The following is a 25,637-nucleotide window of genomic DNA, read 5'->3' on the forward strand; positions in this document are numbered from 1 at the left end:
TGAATTTGTTAGACTAATCAGGGTGGAGTAATCTAAAGTTCACAATTTCCCGATTTTTGTTAGACTAAGTAGTGTGGAGTAATCTAAAGTTCACACTATCCCTTACTACTCTTTTGCCTTAGAAGTCATATTTAATATTTTTATGTTTCTTTTTTATTTTAAGTTTATTTATTTAATTAACTAATTTAGAATATATTTAGTATTGATTCTAAGATAGAAGGTAAAGATAGAAAAAAAGAAATACATATTGGCAAGTATCTATAGTAGGGACTTGAGTTCTTGGAAAAATATGCAAAATTGACTCAAGGGAATGAGGAAAGGAGGGAAGTGAGGATAGAAGGAATGAAGAGAGAAAGAAGAAAAGGAGGGAAGAAAAAGAAAGGAGAGTAAGAAAGAAAAGAAGGAAATTAGCTTTTACTTGAGTCAGCAGAAATTTCTTAAGCACCTTCTATGTGCCAGCATTGTGCTAAGTGCTGAGAGTTGTAATGATAATTTTAGGCTTGTGACCTAATCTAAATTTGGTCTCCAGAGAAAATGCCAAATAAAATACCCAAGTCAGTTTGGAATTTATGGTGATTTTAATTAATATAGAGGGAAGGAATTAAGGAGAAGAGAGAGAAAGAGGGTATAGAATTTCTCCCACCTGGCCTGTAGTTCAAAGACCTCTGCCATGAGGTCTTTGAAGATTAGAGGCTTTTCTAAGAGGATAGTGTTTGGAAGGTAAAGGAGAAAAGAATCAGCCTACACTCCAAGAGAGCTCAGTGAAGATGCCTCACCTTCAAGGAAAACTCACCGCCAAACCCGGACAATAGCTGCCGCCACGCCAAGATGCCGAAATGCTCAGCAAGCTGCTGCCAGAGCCACCTCTCCAAGGAAAGAGGCCCGAGAGAAGAAGTGACACGAAATATATAGACGGTTTTTACAACACTTTCCTGTGTCTCACATGTACCAATGGTAGCTTAAGCTTGATTTAGGACAGCCCAGGGATCTGTCAGTTGTTTCTGATTTGTCATTTGCTAGCATGTGTCTGTCATAGGCCATCCTCCTAAATACTTAATCCTTAAGTATGGGTGTATACATTACTGTTTTTGTTAGACTAAGTAGGGTGGCATAATCTAAAGTTCACAGAGTATAAACAATAGCAAAAACAGTTCCTGCTTTCAAGGAACTCATATTTTAATTAAGGCCTTGTGATCATCTGCTGGAGTCTTTTTGCTAGTATTCTATTTAAGATTTTTGCATCCATGTTCATTAAGGAGATTGGTCTATAGTTTTCTGTTTTTGGTCTGCCTGGCTTTGGAATCAGTACCATATTTGTGTCATAAAAAGAATATTGTCAGATTCCTTCTTTGCTTATTTTGTTAAAGTTTGTAGAGTATTGGTACTAGTTGATCTTTAAATGTTTGATAGAATTAACTTGTGGATCCATTTGGCTCTGGGGATTTTTTCTTGGGGAGTTCCTTGATGGCTTGTTTGATTTTTTTTTTCTGAGATGGGAGTATTGAAGCATTCTATTTCCTTTTCTGTTAATCTGGGCAATTCATGTAAATATTCATCCATTTCATCTAGATTGTCATATTTATTGCCTATTATATTTTATATTGGAATCTACTTGCCAAGGCAAACACAGGAATTGTATGAACACAATTACAAAACATTTTTCACACAAAGAAAGTCAGATATAAACAATTAGAAAAATAATCGAAATATACTATTTTGCACAGCTGACTATTTGGCAGTTATGATCTGTGTTGGGCATTCTGCTATAAAACAATAAATACACAGAACACTCTAAAAAAAGACTATGAGATATAGTTTTACTACTAACTGCCTCTGTGACCTTTGGCAAATTATAGGCCTCAGTTTCCTAATCTGTAAAATGAGGGGATTGTTTTAAATGATCTCTTGATCTCATCAAGCTTTTACATTTTATGTTTCCTCTCCCTTTGAAAGGGAGTAGTGGGAGACAGGAAGAAGTTGTAGATGGAAGATGTGACAAAGGCCTTTTAAGGACAGGACATATTGAATTCTAATTTTTTAGAGCCCAATTCAAATGCTTTCTTTTCCAGGAACCCTTCTCTGATATGCTCTCTCTCTCATCATTCAAGTTTTGACCCTTTTCACTTTGATTAGTATTTTGCACTAGAGTTGGATTTGTGTTTTATCTTCTTATGATATGTTAATCTTAGTAGGCAGGGACCCTAATTCATTTAAACTTTGTGTCACCCCCTAGATTAATACAATCCTTTGTACACAGTAGGTGCTTAATATTTCATAATTTTGAAAATGACCCCAGAGGCCTTTGATTTCTCATTAATCTAGCAAACTCGTGATATTTCCAACACTAGAATGTAGGCTCCTTAGGACTACCCATCGAATCCAATTTCATCATTTTCCTTTGAAGAAAATAAAGCCAAAGGAAGTTATGAGACATGACCAAGGTTACATAAGCAAAATAGAAGAGTCAGAATTTGAGCCCAAGTCCTTTGCCTCTAATTACATTCTTCTTTCCATTCTATCCTATTGACTTAATTTTCAATTTTGTGTTTCATTGAACAGAAGTCAGTATAACATGTTACAGTTGTTTAATTGCTTAGTTTATGGAATTAGATTGGATTCGGGACAAGAGGAATTTGGATAATTAAGATTCTTTAAAAATAAAAAGGCGGGGGGCAGCTAGGTGGCTCTGTGGATTAAAAGCCAGGCTAGAGAGAGGAGGTCCTTGTTTCAAATCTGGTCTCAGACACTTCCTAGCTATGTGACCCTGGGTGAGTCACTTAACTCCCAGGGTTTTAAAAATTAAAAAAAAAAATCTTTTGTTTCTACATTGCCTACATTTTCCCTGGTATACTTCCTTTTACCCTTCCCTGGGAGCCACTGCATAAAATAAAAAAATTTCTTTAAAAAAAAAAAGAAAAGAAAAAAACCCAGCAAACTGATTAACACATCAAAAAGTCTTAAAATATATGAATTGTTTTATACCTGTGGGGTATAAAAGCAGTGAGAGAGACATCTTATACTTTTTCTTTTTAGGGCCATGCTTGGTCTTTATAATCTTCAACATCATTTTCACTTGTAATATGGTAGTTATTTTTTCCCTTTACATGGGCACATACTGTTTTCTAGGGCAGTTAGGTGGGCAGGACTGGAGTTAGAAGACCTGGGCTCAAATCTGATCTCAGGTACTTACAAGCTGTGTGACCCTAGGCAAGTCACTTAACTGTGTTTGCCTTGGTTTCCTCATCTATAAAATAAGGAAATGGCAACCCATTCCAATGATCTTTACCAAGAAAACTTCAAAGGGGTCACAAAGAGTCAGACACAACTGAATAACAAATATTGCTTTCTTATTTCACTCTGCATCAATTCATGTCTTTCCATGCTTCTCATTTTTTGATTACTAGAGCACAGTATTAATTCTCTCTCATCTATCCTTATTAGCTAGCCATTCTCCTATTGACGGTTGATAACTCTACTTGAGAATTGACATTTATATTCTGACAAATTTCTTCCTTCCAAGAACCTCTTTCTCACAAGGAACATTTTCCTTCTCTATCTCATCAGTTGGAGAAGCAAAAGCAAGGGTCCTTCCTGGCTTAGCTAGCTAGTGAGGACATGGCTTAATGCAAAGAGGATGACACAGGAAGTCGGGAGATGGGTTCAAGTTCAATCGCTGCCATTTAATGTCTGTGTAACAATGGGCAGATCATTTCAATTCACAGAGTCTTATTGTCTTCATCAAGATAAATGGTTTAACTGATCTTTTAGTTCCCTTTCCACTCAGCCCTTCTCTTATTTTAGCTGGCTCCTACATAAGAGAGTCCAACTAGGTGACAACTGTGGGAAAAGAACTCGTTTAGTGTGTCCACAAGGTGGCACTGGACACCAAGACATAGCCATCAAGTTCTTCCTGTGGGTCTATCATTTATGTGTTGCTCTGCTCTGGGTATTGAAGAGAGAACAAAAATTTACTATTCAGTCGTTTCAGTCATGTCCAATTCTTCATGACTCCATTAGGGATTTTCTTGGCAAAGATACTACAGTAGTTTGCTATTTCCTTCTCCAACTCATTTGACAGATGAGGAAACTGGGGTCAATAGAGTTAAGGAACTTGCCCAAATTTACACATCCAAGTGTCTTAAGGCTGAATTTGAACTCAGGTCTTCCAAACTCTAGGGCCAGCACTCTATGCATTTTGACACCTCACTGCCTTATGCAAGAATTAAATATAAAGTAACAGTAGACCTAATGATTGTTCTTGAGGAGTAATTTCAACCTGAAGCCTGTCAGAAATACATAGTGACATGGAAAGTTACAGAGCAATGTAAATGCTAAATGATTAAAAAAAAATGTTTCAGTGCAAAGGGGACAAGGACTAAAAGTGAGGAGAAGTCAATCAGGGAAAGTGGTGGCTTTTATTTATTTTAAACAATTAGTTAATGTAGCATATTTTTTCGTGGTTACATGATTTAGGTTCCTCTCCCCCTCCCCACCCCCCCCCCCCCCATAGCCAATGAGCAATTACCCTGGTTTTTACATGTATTATTGGTCAAGACCTAGTTCCATATGAATATTTGCAATGTGATTGTTGAGTCTACATCCCCAATCATATTCCCATCAAACCATGTGATCAAGTAGTTTTCTTCTGTGTTTCTGCTCCCACAGTTCTTTCTCTGGACATGATAGTGTTATTTCTCATAAGTTCCTCAGAAATATCTTGGATCATTGCATTGATGCTAGTAGAGAAATCCATTACGTTCAATTGTGCCACAGTGTATCAGTCTCTGGGTACAATGTTCTCCTGTTTCTGCTCCTTTCACTCTGCATCAATTCCTGGAGGCCATTCCAGTTCCTCCAGTTCATGGAATTCCTCCAGTTTATTATTCCTTTGAGCATAATAGTATTCCATCACCAACATATACCACAATTTGTTCAGCCATTCCCCAATTGAAGGGCATCCCCTCATTTTCCAATTTTTTGCCACTGAAAGTGGTGGCTTTTAAAAGCTGAGTCTTGAACAGTTGCTGAGAGTAGAACTTTGAAACAAGTAAAATCTTAGGATAAGAAGGACACAGAGAAGTTCTCACCACCCTCCTGTTGCTATCTGCCCATCCATCTGCCACTGACAAGCCATGCCATCTTGGGTAAGTCCCATAAATTAAGACCAATTCAAGAAAAAGCAGATTTCGTTAGGTTTAGATTGAATCCTGCCTGAACACTAGCAAGACATATTATTTATCTCCAGGTTGCTTTAAGGGTCTCCCTATCTCAATTAACCACTGGGAGAATGGGAATACTTCTCTTCCATATAAGGTTTAGTGAATTAATATCTATAAAATTTTGATAGACTTGGGGTCTGAATGAAGGGGCTCTAAGAGATTGTTATAAAACTAGTGAAAATTTAGAAGAAAAGAAATGGAGACAAAGGATGGCTCAATTTTTATTTGAGGCATTTATAACAGATCCAACAGGCTAGTCAGCAGCATGGTGGAGTTTCTATGTATATAAACCTGTAGTTAACTTTGTTGTTTAGTAATTTGAGTTGTGTACCACTCTTCATGACCCCATTTTGGGGTCTACCCATAAAGATATCCATATTTCTTCCTGATTCTAAACCCAGGGTTCTATTCACTGTGCCACTCAGCTGCCCTTAAATCTGTGTAGTTAGAGATGCAAAAAAGAGGGAGACATATAACCTTTGGCTTCTAATCTAATTGGGGAAATAAAACACAAACATGCTAGAAAATGTAACTTCACTGAGACTGAGAGTAGGCTTCTGCTTTGTCTGTTTTCTCCACTAGGCCAGGGCTGATTGAGGGCATCTTGATTTTACAGAACACAAGTACAAAAAGATTGGGAGATTCAACATTTTCTTTAAGCAAGGATCTCCTATGTTCAAGTCAGTAAGGAATACATATAGGTAAATATGATGGTACCTGCCCTCTTTTATAATCTGTACCAAGGGAACTAAAAGGAAAAGTTAGATGAGATTGATCAGGACCACTTCCTAATCTTGACTGGTTGACCCCGAATTCACTGAAGAGTAACTTCTCAAGGGGCCAGTAGTGGTTATATTTTCTCAGGCTGTTGGTCTAAGGATGCCCATGTCCTTGTGGCATGCTGGGCTTTTGTCTTGGGTTAGACAATGTCTTGGATAAGATAAAGGTAATCTGTGCATGATAATATATGTACAAACTATATTACTTGCTGTCCTGGGGAGGGGGGGAGGATGGGAAGGAGAGAGAAAACAAAATGTCAGAAAATGATTATTTAAAAATATACCAAGATGTAAAAAAAAGAGGCAATGTGGTAGGGGCAAAAATAAATGACTTAAGAGTCATGAAAGCCTTGGTCTGAGTTCTGGCCCTGTCATTTACTGATTGTATGACCTTGAGCAAGTTCTGTTTTGAGTTGTTTCCTCATCTGTGTAATAAAGACAACAATTCCCCTGTTGCTTAGGACACAGAGTTGTGGGGATCAAATGATGTGAAGTTGTTTTATGAACTGAAGAGTAGGATACAAATGTACAGGGTTATTTCAACTTGTCCCACTACTGATGAAGAACCAAATGGGTGTATCCTGGAAAAACACTGAAAATTCTTAAGTTTTAAATAGATTTCCCAGACAAGAATAACCACGAACATATCAGCTTACCCTACATTATTTAAGGTTCTCTTTCTCTGGGGAACACCATCACAGAGAAGATATCTAGGCATCTTTGAGCAGCAGATATAGTTGGTGGATGGAGGGGAAAGGAGGAATACTTAATGATGGTGCCATATTTCCAGGAGTCAACTTTGATGATTCTAGAGAAGCTATGACTCTCCAAATTTTCTCTGACCCAATGAAAGGGGAATATGCATCATTCTTCCTCCATAGGCCACCCCCCATATTTCTTCAGTCACACCCATTTCCCTTCAACTTGGATTTCAACACATGAAGCTTCTAGCTTCTGTGCATGACAATATATGTACAAACTGTATTACTTGCTGTCCTGGGGAGGGGGGTAGGATGGGAAGGAGAGAGAAAACAAAATGTCAGAAAATGATTATTTAAAAATATACCAAGATGTAAAAAAAAAAGGCAATGTGGTAGGGGCAAAAATAAATGCTTGCTGCCATCAAAGGGAGAGCTCAATGTGAGCTGGAGTGCAGCAGGAGGTTCTGTGGAGGTGGCTATTTGTCCCCTGAATGGGATGGCCCAGGTGGAGAGGAAGGGACAGTGAAGAGAAACACTCCACACAGAATGAAGGTGGAGGGTCAAAGGGGATGACAGAACTGAAGAAAAGAGTATAGGAAGAAAGTCAAGCTATGAGCTTTTCCTTAGCCCAGAGGTTAACTTAGGGTCTGTGATTTAAGTTTAAAAATATATTTTAATGATCATATTTCAACATAATTGATATTTTTGTAATACTATATTTTATCTATTTAAAAACATTATTTGGAGAACAAGTCTATAGACTTTCTCCAGAATGCCAAAGGAATCCAAGATTCCATGTAGTCAGAAGAGGACTTCTAGAAAGAGAACCAACCACCTACATTTCATAGAGGAGTACAGAATCTCTGTTATTCTTAAGGGGTAAGGAAACTGCAAATAGGGGGAGCAGAAGGTACATTGTCCAGTAACCCAATTTCAGACTCAGAAGCCCAACTAAAGATTATTTGGGGAAATCTAGGAGCAGACCTTAACTGTCTGGGTTGCCAGAATTGGGAATGAGAGAGGACCATTTGAAATAGTCTTCAAGATTATCAGGAGACTGATGGGTGATCCCAAATGGCCAAAGACTGTAATAATACACATCAACCAAATGGTTTTATCTTTGGGTTGGATGGTACTAGTAAGCTATTTATTCATATCGCTAGGGGCAACCATCAGATAAGACTGCATTTATGTGAATAAAGCTATTTAGGAGTGAATGGAATGAAGTGTCAGTGGGGTAATTTGAGTAACTATGTATGTACCAAGTTCCTTGTTGCCTCATATTAATTTCTCAATTTTTCTTGAGAATATTCATCGAAGCAGCCACTCACTATTCTCAGAGAAGCCCATTGCACTGAACTGGGGTCCCAATAGTTCAAAAATAGGGGGGGAAATAGTGTCTATTTTGCTTTTCATTTTCACTGATGGTCTATCTCCACACATGTGTCTAGCCTAGGAGAAAAGGGCAGCAAAGAAATACAGATTAGTGGTGGGGGTAAAGGTTTAGAGAGGGTTGAATTGGCTTAGAAGACAAAAATTCACTAACTCTGTAGGTCTTTCAAGAGTCCTATTTTCAGTTAGGTCAGTGGTTTCCAACCTTTATTGATTTCAGACTCTTACAAATAAAAAAATAATTTTGAGTGTGCATCCTCAGTGTGTATGCTTATAAGTCACATACATTTTTGACTGCGCTAATCATGTACATTTTAAACTTAAAATCAGAAAATGTAAAAGATGAGAATATTTGAACCTGGAATCAATAGGAAGCCACTAGAGTTTGAGTAGAATGACATGGCCGGATCTTTGCTTCAAGAAAACCACTTTGACAGCTGTGTAGAAGATGACTTGAGGCAGGGAGGCCAGTTAACAGGTTGTTATGATATTCCAAGTGAAAAGTGATAAGGGCCTGAATTTTGGCTGCTGGCTGTCTGAGTAGAGAGAAGAGGATAGTTTTAGAGATCCAACAAAATCTGGCAACTGATTTGATTGGGGTGGAGGTTGGGGAAGGTCAAGGAGGGTGTGAAAATATACTGACTAGAAAGATGTAATAGGGAGGTCTGGAGAAGGGTTGGTTTAAGGGGAAGAGTAATGATATCTGTAGTACAGGTCACAATTTATCCCTATCTGTTCATCCTGTATCTTACTGTGTCCCCATCCAAAATGCAAGTCAGGACATTACCTCGCCAGTCACTGCCTCCCTCAAGCAGACTTCACTCTTTGAGAGGGACCAGCAGGACTTGAGGTGACTTACGTGAGAGGGGAGGGTGGCAAACTTTCCCAATGCCACCTACATAACTGTTGCTGTCAGGTTCTGGGAGCTGTCTGCTCAGCTCAGAAGGGGGAAGGTTTGGGGCTCGTACAGTCCAGGGAAGGGATAGGTGTGGTTGTAATGAAGACAAGTTCAGTGAATGGAAGATGTAACCCATCCTCCAAATGGCTGATCACATAACCCTTTGGGGTTAGTCCATAGGCCCTGTGGCCACTTTAAAGAACCCCAATTTAGAGCATTTTTTTTCTGGGAAGGTAGGAAGATGTGGCTTTTGGATAGACCCAAGGGGATTACTATTCCCTTTTCTTCTTAACTCTGCAATTCCTTATGTGTTCAGGCAAATTGAATCTGTATTCCAATCAAAGTTTATTAAATATTCAGTGATACCCAAAGTGGTGATCACAGAATTGAAAAGTTGGAAGGGAACACACACTCATACACAAAGGAATCCCCACTAAGTCACTCCCTACAAATGATTATCCATTCACTGCTTGAAGACCTCCAAGAAGAGGGAACTTGGTACTTTCCAAGACATTGCAGTTCACTTTTTTTTTCTCTTTGTAACTTCCACCCACTACTCATTTTGCCCTTTGGTACCAAGAAAAATAAATTTAATCCAAACAATCATAGATCCCTGGAGCGCTCCACTAGGGACTTCCTACCGCAATGACAAGGAAACATTAACAGAAGCTCTTTGAGTTCTGCAATCTAACCAGTTCTTATTCCATTTGATTGTGTTGCCTAATCCATACTGCTCCATCTTCTCCACAAGGATAGTATAAGATGGTTTTATCAAAAATTTCACTAATATCTAAATATCTGATACCCACAACATTCCTTCCATTTACTAGTTCAAATAATCTTGTCAAAAAAAGGGAAATGAGGTTAATCTGGTATGATCTCTTCTTGATGAAGCCATGTTGGTTCTTTGTAATCAGTTTCCTTTTCTAGATGTTTGCTAACCTCTTAAAATGATCCATTCTCAAATTTCTTCAGGAACTGAAGTCAAGTGTAATGGCCTATTGTTTGTAGATTTTTTCTTTTCATGTCTCTTTTTTGAAAACAAGAACAAAAGTTTCCCTTCTTCAATCTTGTAGCATCTCTCCTGTTTTCATTTTTCAAATATCACTAACAGGTGACAGGCTGAGTAATCACACCTGCTCGTTCTTTTGGTCCACAAGGATTTGGTTCATCTGGGAAGGGTGACTTGAATTGATCAAGGTCGGTTTGTTGCTTCCTTACTCTCTCTGTATCTTGGATATTAATTCCCATTAGTCATTTCTGTGGCAAAGGTCTTCTTGGCAATGAAACTAGAAACATTACTAAGAACTGAATAGTTCTGTCCCAAGGCAAAAATACTATCCCTTCTTCGATCAACATTTTAAAAAAATGCTTTTTCTTCATCTTGAGCTTCTTTCTCCAGATTAAGTTCATTTCTGAGTTTTATCTTCCTTACACTATTTTTATAGGTCTGTGCCATGATCCTGCATTTAACTTGTTACCTAAACTTGTTTCCATCCTCTCTACATTTCTTTTTACAATCTAGTTTGGGGAGAGGGGTACAGCTAGGTGCTTAGTGGATTGAGAGCCACACCCAGAGATGGGAAATCCTGGGCTCAAATTTGGCCTGTGTGACCCTAGGCAAGTCACTTAACCTAATTGCCTAGCCCTCACCACTCTTCTGTCTTAGAAGTAATACTTATTATTGATTCTAAGATGGAAGAAAAGGGTTTAAAAAAAAGACATGTTGATTGGTTGATGATTTTCCGGTGCATTTGTATTAGTTTCCTTAAATAAGCTACTTAGAGGGTTCCATTTCCCCCAGAAATCAAATTGCTATGCTTCTTATGCAAATGATATGTAGATTTACTATTTTTTTTAGATGCAAGGATAAATTTTAGGGAGTCAGAGAAATTTTGAAGGTGCATCAGATTCTACTTGAAGTTTTAAAAATGATCTAAAGAGATATGCAATGATTAACCACTACTTACCATTCTTTCCTCTGAAAATGTGTCAAAATTGCTATGCCTAAAAAATGTGGTTTCAAAAACATTTTAAAGAATCTGTTGTTGGGGGGGCAGGGGGGAAGGCAACAGCTAGGTGATTCAGTGGATAGATTGCCTGGCCTAGAAACAGAAGGTCCTAGATTTAAATCTGGCCTCAGACACTTCCTAGCTGTGTGACCTTGGGCAAGTCACCCATTGCCTAGACCTTACTTCTCTTCTGCCTTAGAACCAATACTCAGTGTTGATTCTAAGGCGGAAGGTAAGGGTTTAAAAAAAATCTGTTGTTGGGTATATTTAGAAAAAGCACGTTTCTTTTAATAGGAAGGCTTGTGTTTCTAGAAGAAAAGGATGTCAAGGACTAATGATTTTGATGTTAAATCAGAAGAGTCTTGGATGGAACCATTTAAATTCTAAATTTCTAAATCCTAAAATCCCTTTTAATTTTTATCTAGCATAGCAATAAGACTTCCTTAGTCTGACTTTACATTTAGTGTTGAACAATGTGAAAGTAGCTACATCCTAATTTGTTATCATGAAAGGAATATATTATCCCTTTTGTGTAAAAATGGAATGGTTCGTCTTAGACAAGGGAGCATAGGGAGAAAAACAATTTGGTTGCTGGGAAGAAGTTGAACAAAAGCCATCAGCTCCATTTAACTTAGACCTTGATTGGCAGGGTAGGAGTTGAGAGGAGTTTTCTCACTCTTAGTCACCCAGAAGGTGCAAGGAGTTATCCTCGACTTCCCAGTATTAATGAAATATATGTCCAGTACCAATCCCTATAACCAAGTCAAATAAAGATTTAAACAGAGTGGAGCTGAAAAGACAGACTTCAGTGTCAAAAGTCTTTTCTAGTTACCTGGATGGTGTCTGAATTTTAAAAGGCCTGAAGCAGTTCTGAGGCCATGAGCTTTTTGGAGTGGAGAATACAGTAGATGAAGCCACATCACAAATTAAGAGAACCATGTGACAGGAGGAAGCAGCTCAGTGGAGATGCCCAACAATGACAATTGGAATTATCTCACCAGGGTACCTCAGTGGTTCTCCAGTGTCTGGGGTAGAAGATGTCCCCATTGTTCAGGTTTCTTGGTCACATATGTTCCTAGAATGTGTCTCCTTCCCCCAATGGTGGTAAAATAACCTGTAGGAAAGTGTTCCTTTGTTTGAATCATTCTTGTCACTTGTTTTCCTTTAACTTGAGCTCTGATGGGCATAAGAAAAGATATCTGTGATGGCTTGTGAGCTACGCTTTTGAGTATATTCCACAAAGGATGTCACACCTGGGTTAGCTTGGGAGAGGGTGTGTGTTCATCTCTTAGGAGGCTCTTTGAACTGAACACATACCCTTTTCTTTAGAACTCACTGATAACAATACAGCTCCTCTTCGATGGATAAGGCTAAAGATTTCTGACTTCTTTAATCTCCACTCAACCCATGTCCTTTGGTTTTTGTGGAAGCTCTGGGGGCTTCTTCTTTGTTATCCTTTGTGTGGAAGATTATGGTTTTGCTTTCAAATTAAAAAGTTAAGTGTCTATAGGAGTAAATATATGCAAAGTTAATAGTCAACAACCTGAACACTCAGGCTCAACCTGGAATGTCTTTCATTTTTGGTCATCCTTCCCTTGAGGAAGCCTATTGAAACATATTTCAAAACCAGACTACATAGTTCAGTATATATCTTTTGCCTGTCAGACCACATGGAGCTAAGGGAGGAAGTAGAGACTGAATCTTAAGAAGTTGTGCCACTGGAAACAATCACTAGAAAAATTTTTCCTTAGGACAGTAGTATTTTGAATCAGTGGTGAAAATCTGGCTGGACAAAGCTGGAATTAGTTTCCAGGATAAGGTACTGCCCCTCACAACTATAAGCCTTCATTTGTTTAGTTTTAATATATGTAAATATTCTTCCACTAAAATTCTACTTTCTTTTTAAAAAAATTCCACTCATTGTGGCATGACGTAGTGACTATGGGTTCTCTGATTGTAAGTCAATGTAGTTTGAAAGCTCTGGTTAATTGAGGTGGAAAGGTTTTGAGTACAGATTCTTCTGAGTATATTGTCTATTTGCAGTTCAAAGACTGGCCTGGCTCATTTTGGTGAGACTCATCACCAGCTTGGCCAGAGAATAATGAACTTTTCAGTCATCGTAACTCTGAAAGACCACTTAACTATGGTGTAACGAACTTTCTGCATTGGAGGAGGAAATTCCATTCCATGAAATCACAGATCCTTGAAGCAAATTCAAAGGATATAAAAGTGTATATGCAGGTTAAGAGTTGGGAGTGGGTCTCTGAACCTCCTCCCTTATAAAGTCAATCCAAGCAATAAATACTTAGATGATGGTGATACCTACATAGACCTCTCCTTCTTTTTCCTCCCCAGGCCTATAACTCCTGAATGTTACTAGTCCAGATCACTAGATTGTTGCAGTTTTTAAAGGGATGAATATTGGCTTGTCTGAGCCTAGGGTCCTGAAGATTCCTGTTAACCTTTCCCTTCAGTAGAGTATGATGGAATTTCCTTTGTTGACAGAAATTTCTTTTATTTCTCCCAGCATCACAACCAACCAGTTATGTGCCTGCTGAACTCCTCCCTCCTTGATCTTTTCATCATCTTTCTTTCTTCTCCTCCAATGTGCATTCCATAGTAATCCCTTTTCTGATTTGTACTGGCTTTACTATTTCTTGTAACATGACATCACACAATACTTTGTGTTCTTTTTCCACCGAAAAATATATTTTCTTCCCTAGTAGACTTCAAGCTTCTAGAAGGCAGGAGCTGTATATAAATATAAAGCATCTATAGGTCCCCTTGAAGCACTTAAAATAGTACCTTGCACATTGGAGGTGATCAATACATATTTATCAGTTTGTTGATTGGAGAAAGCTTTTATCTTTCAAAAATATCCTTTGTCTTTGAGTCAAGCACAAAAAATGAGTTTACTTGGAGACCTAAGTACCTTTGCAGAGGAGAGGAAGTAATTATGATTATAGTAATAGTAAAGAAAATTATACTTAAAGACATTTGGTCACCTAAAATATGAAAGGTATTGCTCAGCATACCAATGGTGGAAGCCTGATTTCTTGGAGAATTGCTATCAGGATGGGCAAACAGAAAAAAATACATACCAGAAAATATTTCTAAATAGTCTTTTTGCCTGCTCTAGATAAGATATTCAGTTCTTAGCATCATTCTTTTATTTTATTTTAGAGAAAACATGCTACCTAAGAACCATACTCTATACAAACAAGTATACACAATATATTATACTATCAAATAAAACCTTGTTCTGCTGAGCAAAGACCCCAAAGTGAATTGTCATGAAAAGCTAATTCGTATCACTGAAAATGAAGGATAGCAACTGACCTCTTGGAAAGTTTTATTCCAGAAGTAGGTTTCTATTGTTTGATTTTGACTGCATATTTTGGACGTTCTGAAATACCTTTTCTCCAATTTTTTCAGTCTGTGCTTGGTCTCTTAACATGCAGAAAAACAACAACAAACAAAAACAAACCACACAAACAAAGACAATAACAAATAATCATTTGGCATTGAGAAATGACATAAAAACATTATTATGAATAATAATTCATGTCTGATGAGAAAAGGAGATATGCCAATTATATGGTGAGATCCAGAGACAAGAGGTAGACAGCCTGAGAATTGCACTGCTCACCATGGTAGATTCCAGGACCTAAAGAAAAGTCTCCAGGTCTTGGGTGAATCTCCAAGGGATGATTAATGTTAATGGGAGGCCATGGATAAGAGTTACCTACTAAGAGGAGAATGCACGGGCTGCCTCAATTCTCCTTACCCCTGACTTCCACCCTAGAAACAAGACTAATGGTATTGTTGATTTCATCATCCATAGAGATTTTTGTCCTACATTTTGGTTATTTTGGAGCTACACTTGGGTTTTTACCAGAATAAGTGAACTGCAAGGGGGAAGCCGACCCTGACTGTGCTGAGAAGCAAATAACAATGACGATGGCTTACACTCTTACAATACTTTAAAACTGAATTTACAAAGTGCTTTCCTCACAACGTCCCTATGAGGCAGGTAGCAAAAGTATTATTACCTCCATTTCATAGGTGAAAAAACTGGGGCTCAGTGAGATCATATGACTCATTCATGGTCATGCTACACATACGCATGCCTGGGACTAGGTCCTGGTCAAGTAACTCAAACAGCATGGGGTCATCAGCAGTTATGTGGCAATAGAATTGAACGCTACAGGCAAATTGGTCCAGAACTGACTTGTCCCTGTTCTTTGGGTGAACAATTTCAGGAGCAAAATTTTACAACTTAAAGGAAAAAAATCTGAAAAAAAGTAAATGTTGGTCTTTTCTGAGTATTCTGAACTTCTGTTAAAACCTAGAACACAGCTGCATTATCTAACCAGTTTTCCAGACCTTTGGAGCAGATATGCACCTATAAAGGTCTTGATGTGACAAGATAGAAGAATAATGTTTAGAAAGAAAAGTAAACCAATGATATCCAAAATTTTCATATTCTAAGTGAGAATCACCAGAAATCTACTGCCACATGCCCACAGAAAAGCCACAGATGAGGGGGCAGCTGGGTGGCTCAGTGGAATGAGAGCCAGGCCTAGAGATGGGAGGTCCTGGGTTCAAATATGGCCTCAGACACTTCCCAGCTGTGTGACCCTGGGCAAGTCACTTAACTCCCATTGCCTAGCCCTTACCACTCATCTGCCTTGGAGCCAATACACAGTGTTGATTCCAAGATGGAAGGTAAGGGTTTATTAAAAAAAAAGAAAGAAAAGGAAAGCCACAGGTGGACTAGTTATAATCTATACTGTACCTGGGTGCTTATTTTTGGCTTGGGCATGATTAAATAGGAAGCTATGAATTAAGATGCATTCTTAGAGAATGACAATGGGTATGAGGCCAAAGTGCTTCTGGCCCTGACTCCAGACTAGCCTGTGGCACCTTCCTGCCTCTGGATTGTGAGATCATAGATTTAGAACTGGATGGGACCTTAGTTTTACAGTTGACGTCCTTTGCACAGATGCCCTTCCACAGGTATAGACAACAAAGGCAAACGGGTGGCCGTTTCAGAAACAGGTTTATAGGCATGAAAAAAAAAGTGTATCATTAGGGAGAAGTGTCATTGCTGAGGATACTTCAAATTGTATGGGGTGGAGTAAGCTTCTTGAAATCTCTGCCTCTTTTAGGCCAAGCTTGATTTATCCTAGAAGAATTTTTTCTGGACTTTTGGAAATAATGAGAATAAAAATATTTATTTTGCTTCTAGGTCTAATGAAGCAAGCATCAGAGGGACCCTTGTAGGGCATCTTGGGCTACATAGAGGACCAGATTGTATTCTGTGACTTTAACAGCAATACCCACTCTTCTACCTTTGATGCTGGCACTGGTATTGCCTTCAAGGACCATTTTGTTAAGCTCATTTCTTGGAATGACAATGAGAAACGGTTATAGCAACTATGTAGTGGGCCTCATGGTCTATATGACCTCCAAGAATTAAAATGGAAAGCCATGGATTCCCAGTCAAGAAAAGAATTCCACCACTGAAGAGTTCTCATCCATAACCTATTTCTCGATGCTGGGGATTCCATGCCCCATTCACAACCGTGTCCAAAAGTACCCCTGTGGTAGGGGGGAGGAGCACAGAGTTTTATTTTGTGTACCATCAATAAAGTTGCCATATTCAGTGCATAAAAGAAACAAATCAGAGGGTCAAAAGTTATATCGCCCAGCACTAAAAAATAGCCAGGGGCATATGAGATCTTGAAGTTAGGAGCTATTTTCTGTTCCCTCTTTTACCTCCCAGCATCCCAACATTCCTTTGGCCTTAAGAAATTCTTCTTGCTTCTCAAAGGATTAAAACGGATTTCTGCAAACTATAAATGCTATAGTTTTATTACTTGCTATGTAAGAAAGCATAGTGTACTGGTAAGAATGCTGAGCTTGGAAGAGACCTAGGTCCAAATCCTGGTTCTACTATTATGATCTTGGGGAAATCACTTAGGTCTCTAGGCCTCAGTTCTCTCATAAGTAAAATGAGGACAATAATATTCACACTGTACCAGTCACATTGCAAAGAAAGTGATTTATAAATCTTAAAATATTAGGGGCATCGAGGTATCATAATGGATAGAGCATCAGATCTGGAGTCAGCAGGACCTGTGTTCAAATCTGGCCTCAGATACTTCCTAATTGTATGACTGTGGGCAAGTAACTTAACCCTAATTCTCAGAATTGATACTAAGATAGAAGGTAAGGGTTTAAAAAAAGTCTTAAAATGCTAAATCAACGAGAGGTCTCATTACTCTAGTAACATGTTTTGTATATGTGGGCAAATGCACTTCAGAGGATGTGGGGCACAGAAGAATTCAATACATTTAAGATTCTCTTTTCTTTACTGTTAAAATTTGGAAGATAATAGGAGATACTTAAGTGCCTATCTGACATGAAGAATTTGTAATTGCTAGAGCACTAGTGGGCTTAAAAACCTGTAGCAAAAGTCTTTATAAAGTTTTATAGTCAGATACTTCTTTAAAACAGAATAAATAAAAATCCAGATTTAGAAATTAGATATATTATGGTGTGACTCTTTGGATTATAAAAGCATTTTTCATCTTATAAAAGCACATTTTGATGATACTCATGATCAAAGTGTTTTCAAATCATTAATAACAAGACAGAAATTGAAGTTAAGAGCTATTAGTAAGGAATGAAGCATCCCCAAAATTATAAGAAAGCGGAGCAGCATGATTCAATCTGTAAAAAAACCCTAAGCACATGTTTTGAAGAATGGACACACCTATATCTCAACTTTGGAGCTGATGCCTTGGTATAGATACGGAATGGATGTCGCTCATACAGGTATTCCTTCCAACGATTCAGGTCGGTGGGGTCAAATCAAATAAATATGGGGTATATCAAGCTGTACCTAAAGGTCTCGGCAGGCCATATATTGGCTTAGAAAACCACATGTTAGCATTATATATGTTTTATTGCATTTTTGTCAATTATTTTCCAATTACATTTTAATCTGATTTGACAGCACTCTGGCCACGTGTTTGACCCTTTTCCATATAACCATTAACTTGGGTCTCAGCACCACTGGGAGTGATATATTATCAGTGGGACAATTTCATGCCCTCCCCCAAAGGCAGGTTTTCTATGTGTGTCAAAGTGGGTTCACTGAAAGCACTTAATCATTTGCCAAATTCAGTTTAGCTTGTTCTCTTCTTCCTGCTCAATTCTGGGTCCATCTCATGTTGTATCTAAATTCATATCTAACAGTTCTGAACTGTTCCACAATGTAGGGTTTGTTTTTTTAACTTTTACCTTCTGTCTTAGAAGAGTGGTAAAGGCTAGGCGATCAGGGTTAAGTGACTGACCCAGGGTCACACACTAGCAAGTTTCAGAGGTCAAATTTGAACCCAGGACCTCCCATTTCCAAGTCTATCTCTCTACCCAGTGTCATCTAGCTGCCTCTGCCCCAATTTAGGTTTGTTCGATACCATTTCTTAACACTCCATCAGCACACATATATAGATGCACATACACATACTTACTTGTCTTCTCTTATGACTTTGTCTTCTAGTATAACAAACTCAGCTCTGAGCATTTCTGGGGTTAATACATTATCAGGGGGCTGATCGCCAGGCTCCCTAAAAAGAAATAATGTTCAGTTGGTACCTTTTTTCCCTTCTACTAAAAGACAATAAAATGAATAAATTTAGTCATGTAGGCACTGTACTGTAATAAGTACATTAGACCTGTAATGGGTACATAATTAATGAATATATCCATCCAGAAATTCATGGTTGAAATAGCTAGTTACAACAATGAAAGCATGACATTTTAGACAAGTTGTTGAGTGAAAATGGGTTTTGGCCAGAAATATTTTCAGCATTTATTCCAACTTCAAACAAGTTTTCCACCTCTGATGCCTTTCTCTTCAAATTAACAAAATTAATTGGTGAGTATTTATTGAATGTCTCCTACAAGCCAGTGTAACAAAATACATTCTCTTTTGTCAAGAGGTACTAATTATATATAGTTGGAGGTGAGACAGAAACACAAAAGAATCAAACTAACAAAAGAAGGCAGTAATTGCCAGGCCCCCTATGGACTTTATAGGCTCTAAGCACTAAAAGTGTATAGAAGAGAGAGTTTAAGGAAATCCTGATCAGGAAAGGTTTAATAGAGGGATGGGGATTTCAGCTGTGCCTCTGAAGAATCAGAACAGTTTGAGAGGAGAGAGAACTGATTTTTGCCTATCAAAATGAAAGCTGCAGATAACTAAGTTTTAGTTTTTAAATAAGTCAGCTTTAAAATGACTATAGCAGGTGCTTTTACAATAGTTCACTGCCTTAAACCTGGGATAGAATACTAGGTGCCACAGTGGGTTGAATACCTGGCATGAAATCAAGAAGACATTTCCCGGAGTTCAAATCTGGCCTCAGACACTTACAAGCTGTGTGATCCTGGACATGCCACGCAATCCTGTTTGCCTCAATTTCCTCATCTGTAAAATGATCTGGAGAAGGAAATGGCAAACCTCTCTAGTATATTTGCCCCACAAACCCAAAACAAACCCAAATGGAGTCATGAAGAGTTGGACATGACTGACTCAACAATAACAAGAAGAATGTTCATTGAATAATAATATAAATGAATAATATAGCGAGATATATACTACATCTGCTGTCAGCCATGCTTTTAATGTACAGTTCTAAAACCTCTCTAAGAATGGCTCTTGGTGCAAAGAAGTAGCCCCAGAAACGAGAACATGATTTATTCTAATGAGAATATTATTTCAATGCAATATTTGTGAAGAACTTAGCATAGTGCCTGGAATATATATATATATATATATATATATATATATATATATATATGTGAGATGCTATAAAAATGCTTATTCCCTTCTCTTTCCTTCTTATAAATTTACACATGATCCTTGGGCACATCACAAAGCTACAAATAATGTAACAGCTTTTAAAAATGAATTTACTAGTTATGAAGTATGCAACAATATTCAACAACTGGATATGCTCCTTTGGTGGTGAGCGACAGCTGCATATCCTTGCTAGTGTTGCTTCCCAAGCTATCAACAATGTGTCTGCATTGGGTATTGATGATGGTGAACATTCGGGTCTCCATGATTTCTCACTCATAATTCTGTGATCTCTACAGATCAGATCAATAGCTGTAAGGGTTATCATGAAGTGTTTTGGCCCATATGACTTCCTGTGGTAATTATAATATGGGGCTGGCAGTCAATACCCCCAAGATTCAGTGCTATAGCCAGGAAGATCCCACCAAACTGTCATACAAAATGGATGTGAATATAGTATGTGTCTACTGCCAACTTCTGTGGAACCCTCCTCTAATTAGTTAGAAATGCCACAGCCTAATATGTAACAGCAAATACATCACCACGACCACCACCAATAACAATAACAAAATGACAAACGTAAATACATATTAGAGGAGACCTCCCCTGTCAGAGACAGGATTCTGTCAGCATTTCTCAAATTCTAGGGGGTGGCCCTTGACCTTGAAAAGGAATAGAATATTGGAGAGGACCTGGGGAGCCCTTTTGTGGGTGGCCACAGGAAGGGCACGTTGGACTGGAAGAGGAATCAAGGCATAGAGAAACGACGAAGCTAGAGTCCAACTTTCTTTTCTTTTCTTTTCTTTGTTTTGTTTTGTTTTGTTTTGTTTTGTTTTGTTTTCTTCTCTTTCCTCTTCTCTTCTTTTCTTCTCTTTCCTCTTCTCTTCTCTTTTTTCTTTTCCTTTTTTCCTTTCCTTTTCTTTTCTTCCCTAAGCTTCTGTCTTATAATTGGTACTAAATATTGGTTCCAAAGCAGAAAAGAGGTAAGGACTAGGCAATTGGGGTTGTAACTTGCCCAGGGTCACACAGCTAGGAAATGCCTGAGGCCAGAGTTGAACCCCGATCTCTAGGTCTAGCTCTCTTTCCAATGAACCACCGTATCCTGCTAATTTTGTAGATTAATAAATCAATGAAGTCAAATAGCTTGTCCAAAGTCACACAAATAGGTAGTATTATAGATGGCATTTGAAGCCAGGTTTGCTGACTCCAGGGTGGCCTCTGGCTAACTGCCATTCCTAGTCAGTAATTGGGACCAAAAAGTTCTAGGTGTAACAATGCCTAGAACAGTGCCTGGACCACAGTAAGTACTCAAAATCAGTTACTGGTTTTCTTTTACTCCTATAATTCTGTATCTTTCTTGTGCTGGTAAGGATTTAAAGGGACTTAAACTTATTCGATGCTTAGCTTTTTTACTATTGATTATATTGGGATCTAATATGTATTTAAAGATCTTTTGAGCTTGGCAAGATGTTTGGAGAAGAAAATGCAGAATTATGGAAGAAAATCCAGAAATATCCTGATATTTCTTGAGTACTCAGAAAGTATTATTACATTGACTACTATTTTCCTGGGCTAATATAACTGGGCACACAGAAGATCCAATTTGAAGCTATTTTTTAAAGCAGAGCTTTGTTCCCCTGTCTGCTTTTCACCAGGGACATGATAAACCAGAAATTCTTTCTTGCTCTCTTGATTGTATAGTATAGTGTTGTCAAAACATGGAGAAATTACCGAGGAAATGCTGGCTGGTTACCTGAGTTGATTAGGGTTAATTATCAAGAATCCCAAAGAGCCAGGGGGTGGGACACTGCGCCTTAACATATTAAGACATTTATAACATTGTGAAAATTGTGACACAATTAAGTTACAACATGGAACCTATTTGTAATGTGAACATTATTAACAAATACACTGATTCCTGGGATGAAACAAGGTAGAATCGTTTTTTCAAATGGATATAAAGAGTTGTCCTTCAGTTGAAAGAACTACAGAATGTTTTCAGTTAATAATTTCTAGGCAATGTCATGACTTGTAAGGCCAGTCTGTGTTTAATGCCAGAAGTAAATATAAGATAAGAGACTAAGCAAGTTTCCTAAATAGTGATCGGAGGTCAAACTCTCCATATATGCCACTTACTCAAATTTAAAGGAAATATGGAGGAGTAATAAAGAAATTGTTTTGCTGTTCAGATCTCAGCTAAATTAGGAAATTAGAATGTTTGGTTTTAGCAACCTCAGTCTTTCCTTTTTCTTCTCTTACCCATTTTCACATGCTTTAAACTTAAAAGAGATGATTTTTATTTTTTGGATTGAACCTGTAATTTCAGTAACTAGGTGATACACTGGGCCTGGAGGTAGGAAGACTCACCTTCCTGAGTTCAAATGTGGCCTCAGACACTTAATAGCTATATCACCCTGAGAAATTTGTTTAACCCTGTTGGCCTCAGTTTCCTCATCTGTAAAGTGAGCTGGAGAAAGAAATGGAAAGCCACTTTAGTAGCTTTGCCATGAAATCCCCAAATGGACTCATGAAGAGTTGATACCACTGAAAAATGACTGAGCAATAACAACATAGAGTGCTCCCAATGAGGAAACTTCCACTACCAATATAGATCATTGCTTGCTCTGTAATTTATAGCCTCAAGATGGTTGTCTCAATAACTAAGAAATGTAGGGGGCAGCTGGCTAACTCAGGAGATTTGAGTCAGGCCTAAAGACGGGGTTCTGGATTCAAATCTGATCAACTTCCTAGTTGTGTGACCCTGTGTCACGTCACTTAATCCCTAATGCCTAGCCCTTAAAACTGTATTGGTTCCAAGTGTAAACCTTAAAATTTCTTAGACTTATAAATGTTGGAAATTTCACCATTGGGAAATTTCATACTTGAAAAATTTCCTATTGATAATGGGAACTCTATTGGAATGTGAACCCCATTGGCATGGGAGGTTCCTCCTCCTCCCTTCTTAAGATTACTTTAGGACAGAAACCTTTTGCTGAACAATGGAAAGGGCTTTGACCTATGCTTAAGCATAGAACAGGAAGTTCTTTGAGTCATGATTGATTTTAGAATTGATACAATGGAGATGCTTGGAGTGACAGAACCAGGTCTTGGAAATTGCAATCTCCACCCTACTCAGTCCTAACAGGATTTAGGAAGGGCTACAGCATAGATCAAAATTTAATTATTCCAATCTCTACCCTACTCAGGGTAACAGGATTTAGGAAGGGCTGTAGCAAAGGATCAAGATTTAATTATTTGAGAATATGATCTTCAACAGACATGTGCAAAGCCACAGACCTCTGGGCGGGCCTGGGTTAAGGTAGAGCCACCATTGGCACAGGGAAGACATGGACAGTGATTGGTAGATGTGAGAACTGAGGGGAGGGAACTTGGATGGTTTCCTTAAAGATAGAGGGGTCTGAGTACTGGGGAGGGTTGGTTGGAGAGTTTTGGCTCTGGTGGTTGGTTGGAGAGGTTTTGGCTCTGAGAGGTTGTGCTGGCTCTGAAGGAAGCTGCTCTGAAGGAAGCTGGAGGTGGAGGCCCCTGAGACTGTTTCTCCATTTTGGTCACGTGAGTAATAGGGACTGATCTCCTTTCTTTGCCTCAGCTATCTAAGGGCTTGGGCCTTTTGGCCCAGCCTAATAGAAGGGGTATTTAAGCCCTATTCCCTTCTCTCCCCTTTCTTTTTCCCTCTCTCTCTCTATCTCTAATACCTTTCTTCATCCTGTTTGTAATTAAACTCCATAAAAGGTTGACTGCTGACTTGAGTTTTCATTTAGGAATTACATAGCTGAATTCCTTGGCGACCTTAAATTAATATATATCAGTCTTTTAAAGTGATTTCCTTGTCACACAAGGCAGAAGGTAAGGGTTTAAAAAAAAAAAAACCCTAAGAAATTTAAGTGACAACCAGGGTTACTAGCTAGCCAATGGGACATGAATGCAGGTCACCTTTTATTTACTGTGTCCAAACAGATTCTCAAACTAACCCCTTCTAATCAGTAACAGTTTTGGAAATAGGAAAAACCTTAAAATTCTTTCATTTAACAAACTATTCATATTGAAGTGTAAATGACTGATAGGATTAAAATATTTTCCCACTGGGGTCATGGAGATTTAACAGGGAATACAATTTTAAGCCAAAAGAATAAATCTCTAATGATGACATTTTAGGCATTATCAAGAAATTAAGAGACATATTTTTTGAGGTATGAAGGAATACTATGGTTTTCCTGTTGGTTGTGGTTGTTCAGTTGTCTGAGTTTTCCATTACCCCTGTTTTTGGTGTTTTCTTTTTCTTTTTTTTATTTCTTGGCCTTTTTATTTTTTAAAATTTATTTATTTAATTAATTTAGAATATTTTTTCCATGGTCACATGGTTCATATTCTTTCTCTCCCCTCCTCCCTCCCCCCTCCTGTAGCCAATGAGCAATTCAACTGGGTTTTACATGTATCATTGATCAAGATCTATTTCCATATTATTATTTGCAGTAGAGTGATCGTTTAGAGTCTACATCCTCAATCATATCCCCATTGAACCATGTAATCAAGGAAATGTTTTTCTTTTGTGTTTCTACTCCCACAGTTCTTTCTCTAGATGTGGATAGCATTCTTTCTCATAAGTCCCTGAGAATTGTCCTGTATCACTGCATTGCTGCCAGTAGAGCTGTCCATTAGATTCAATTGTACCACAGCGTATCAGTTTCTGTATACAATGTTCTTCTGGTTCTGCTCCTTTCACTCTGCATCAGTTCTTGGAAGTCTTTCCAGGTCACATGGGCTTCCTCCAGTTCATTATTCCTTTTAGCACAATAGTATTATATCACCAACATATACCACAATTTGTTCAGCCATTCCCCAATTGAAGGACATCCCCTCATTTTCCAATTTTTTGCCACCACAAAGAGTGCAGCTATGAATATTCTTGTACATGTCTTTTTCCTTATTATCTCTTTGGGGTATAAACCCCATCTATGACTGGATCAAAGGTCAGGCAGTCATTTAAAGCCCTTTGGGCATAATTTTTTGGTGTTTTCTTGACAAAGATACTGGAGTTGTCTGCCATTTCATTTTACAGATGAGGAACTGAGGCAAACAGGGTAAAGTGACTTGCCCAGGGTCACACATATATAAGTACAAGGCCAAATTTGAACTCATGTAGATGAGTCTTCCTGATTCCAGGCCCTGTGCTCTATTCCACTGTGCCACTAAGCTTTTCCTAGGTTTTCCTAGTACTACTGAAATTACAGCACTTAAGGCTAACTCTGTTTTAAGTTGTACCAAGAAATCATCTATTCCTAAAATATAGACTGAAGTCATAATTTTCCTTCTGTCTTGTACTTATATCTAACACTCAGTGTAGTAGATAATGTTTTCACTTTCATCAAAGCTATTTTGAAACCTCTTAAAAGTATAGTGCATGTTAATTCCTCTGTGGGGCAGTTTGTTAAATTTCTTGGCGACAGGAATTGGATATCTTCATTTAAGGCTCTCTCAAGGTTTCATGAAAGCTAACAAGACCCATAATGCAATCATATCTTTCATCTTTTCCAGTTCTTCAAATATTATAGATTGTAGCCTTTTATCTTTTTTCCTTTGAAATAAATATAAAGTTCTGCATATAAATACATATACGCACAGTAGTTTGTATTTCTTTAGCTAGCCAGACATGAAGATCTCCTAAATTACTTTTTTCATCATTGCTTGGTGTAAAATAGGATATAAACAAACCAGTCAACTTAAATACACATGAAAGGATTAATTTCCT

The 25,637-nt window shown here is 38.1% G+C and overlaps 1 protein-coding gene across 5 annotated transcripts in view; it reads right to left on the reverse strand.

Annotated features, from left to right (window-relative positions):
- Positions 1-25,637, reverse strand: part of CFAP221 (cilia and flagella associated protein 221) — a 144,611-nt gene that overhangs the window by 9,418 nt on the left and 109,556 nt on the right. For 2 of the 5 annotated variants that reach the window (XM_007494057.3, XM_007494058.3), the window contains exons 23-25: positions 18,543-18,638; positions 14,341-14,450; positions 8,256-8,627 (exon numbers count right to left, since the gene is read on the reverse strand). In XM_007494057.3, the coding sequence (XP_007494119.2) occupies positions 14,354-14,450; positions 18,543-18,638 (193 nt within the window). In that variant the 3' untranslated portion in view covers positions 8,256-8,627; positions 14,341-14,353. Of the gene's footprint in view, positions 1-4,396; positions 4,887-8,255; positions 8,628-14,340; positions 14,451-18,542; positions 18,639-25,637 lie in introns of those variants that run through there. The other 3 variants (XM_056793753.1, XM_007494059.3, XM_007494060.3) reach the window with 3 other exon arrangements.

The sequence above is a fragment of the Monodelphis domestica genome, chromosome 4, assembly GCF_027887165.1.
Source record: "Monodelphis domestica isolate mMonDom1 chromosome 4, mMonDom1.pri, whole genome shotgun sequence".
NCBI classification, from domain to species: domain Eukaryota; kingdom Metazoa; phylum Chordata; class Mammalia; order Didelphimorphia; family Didelphidae; genus Monodelphis; species Monodelphis domestica.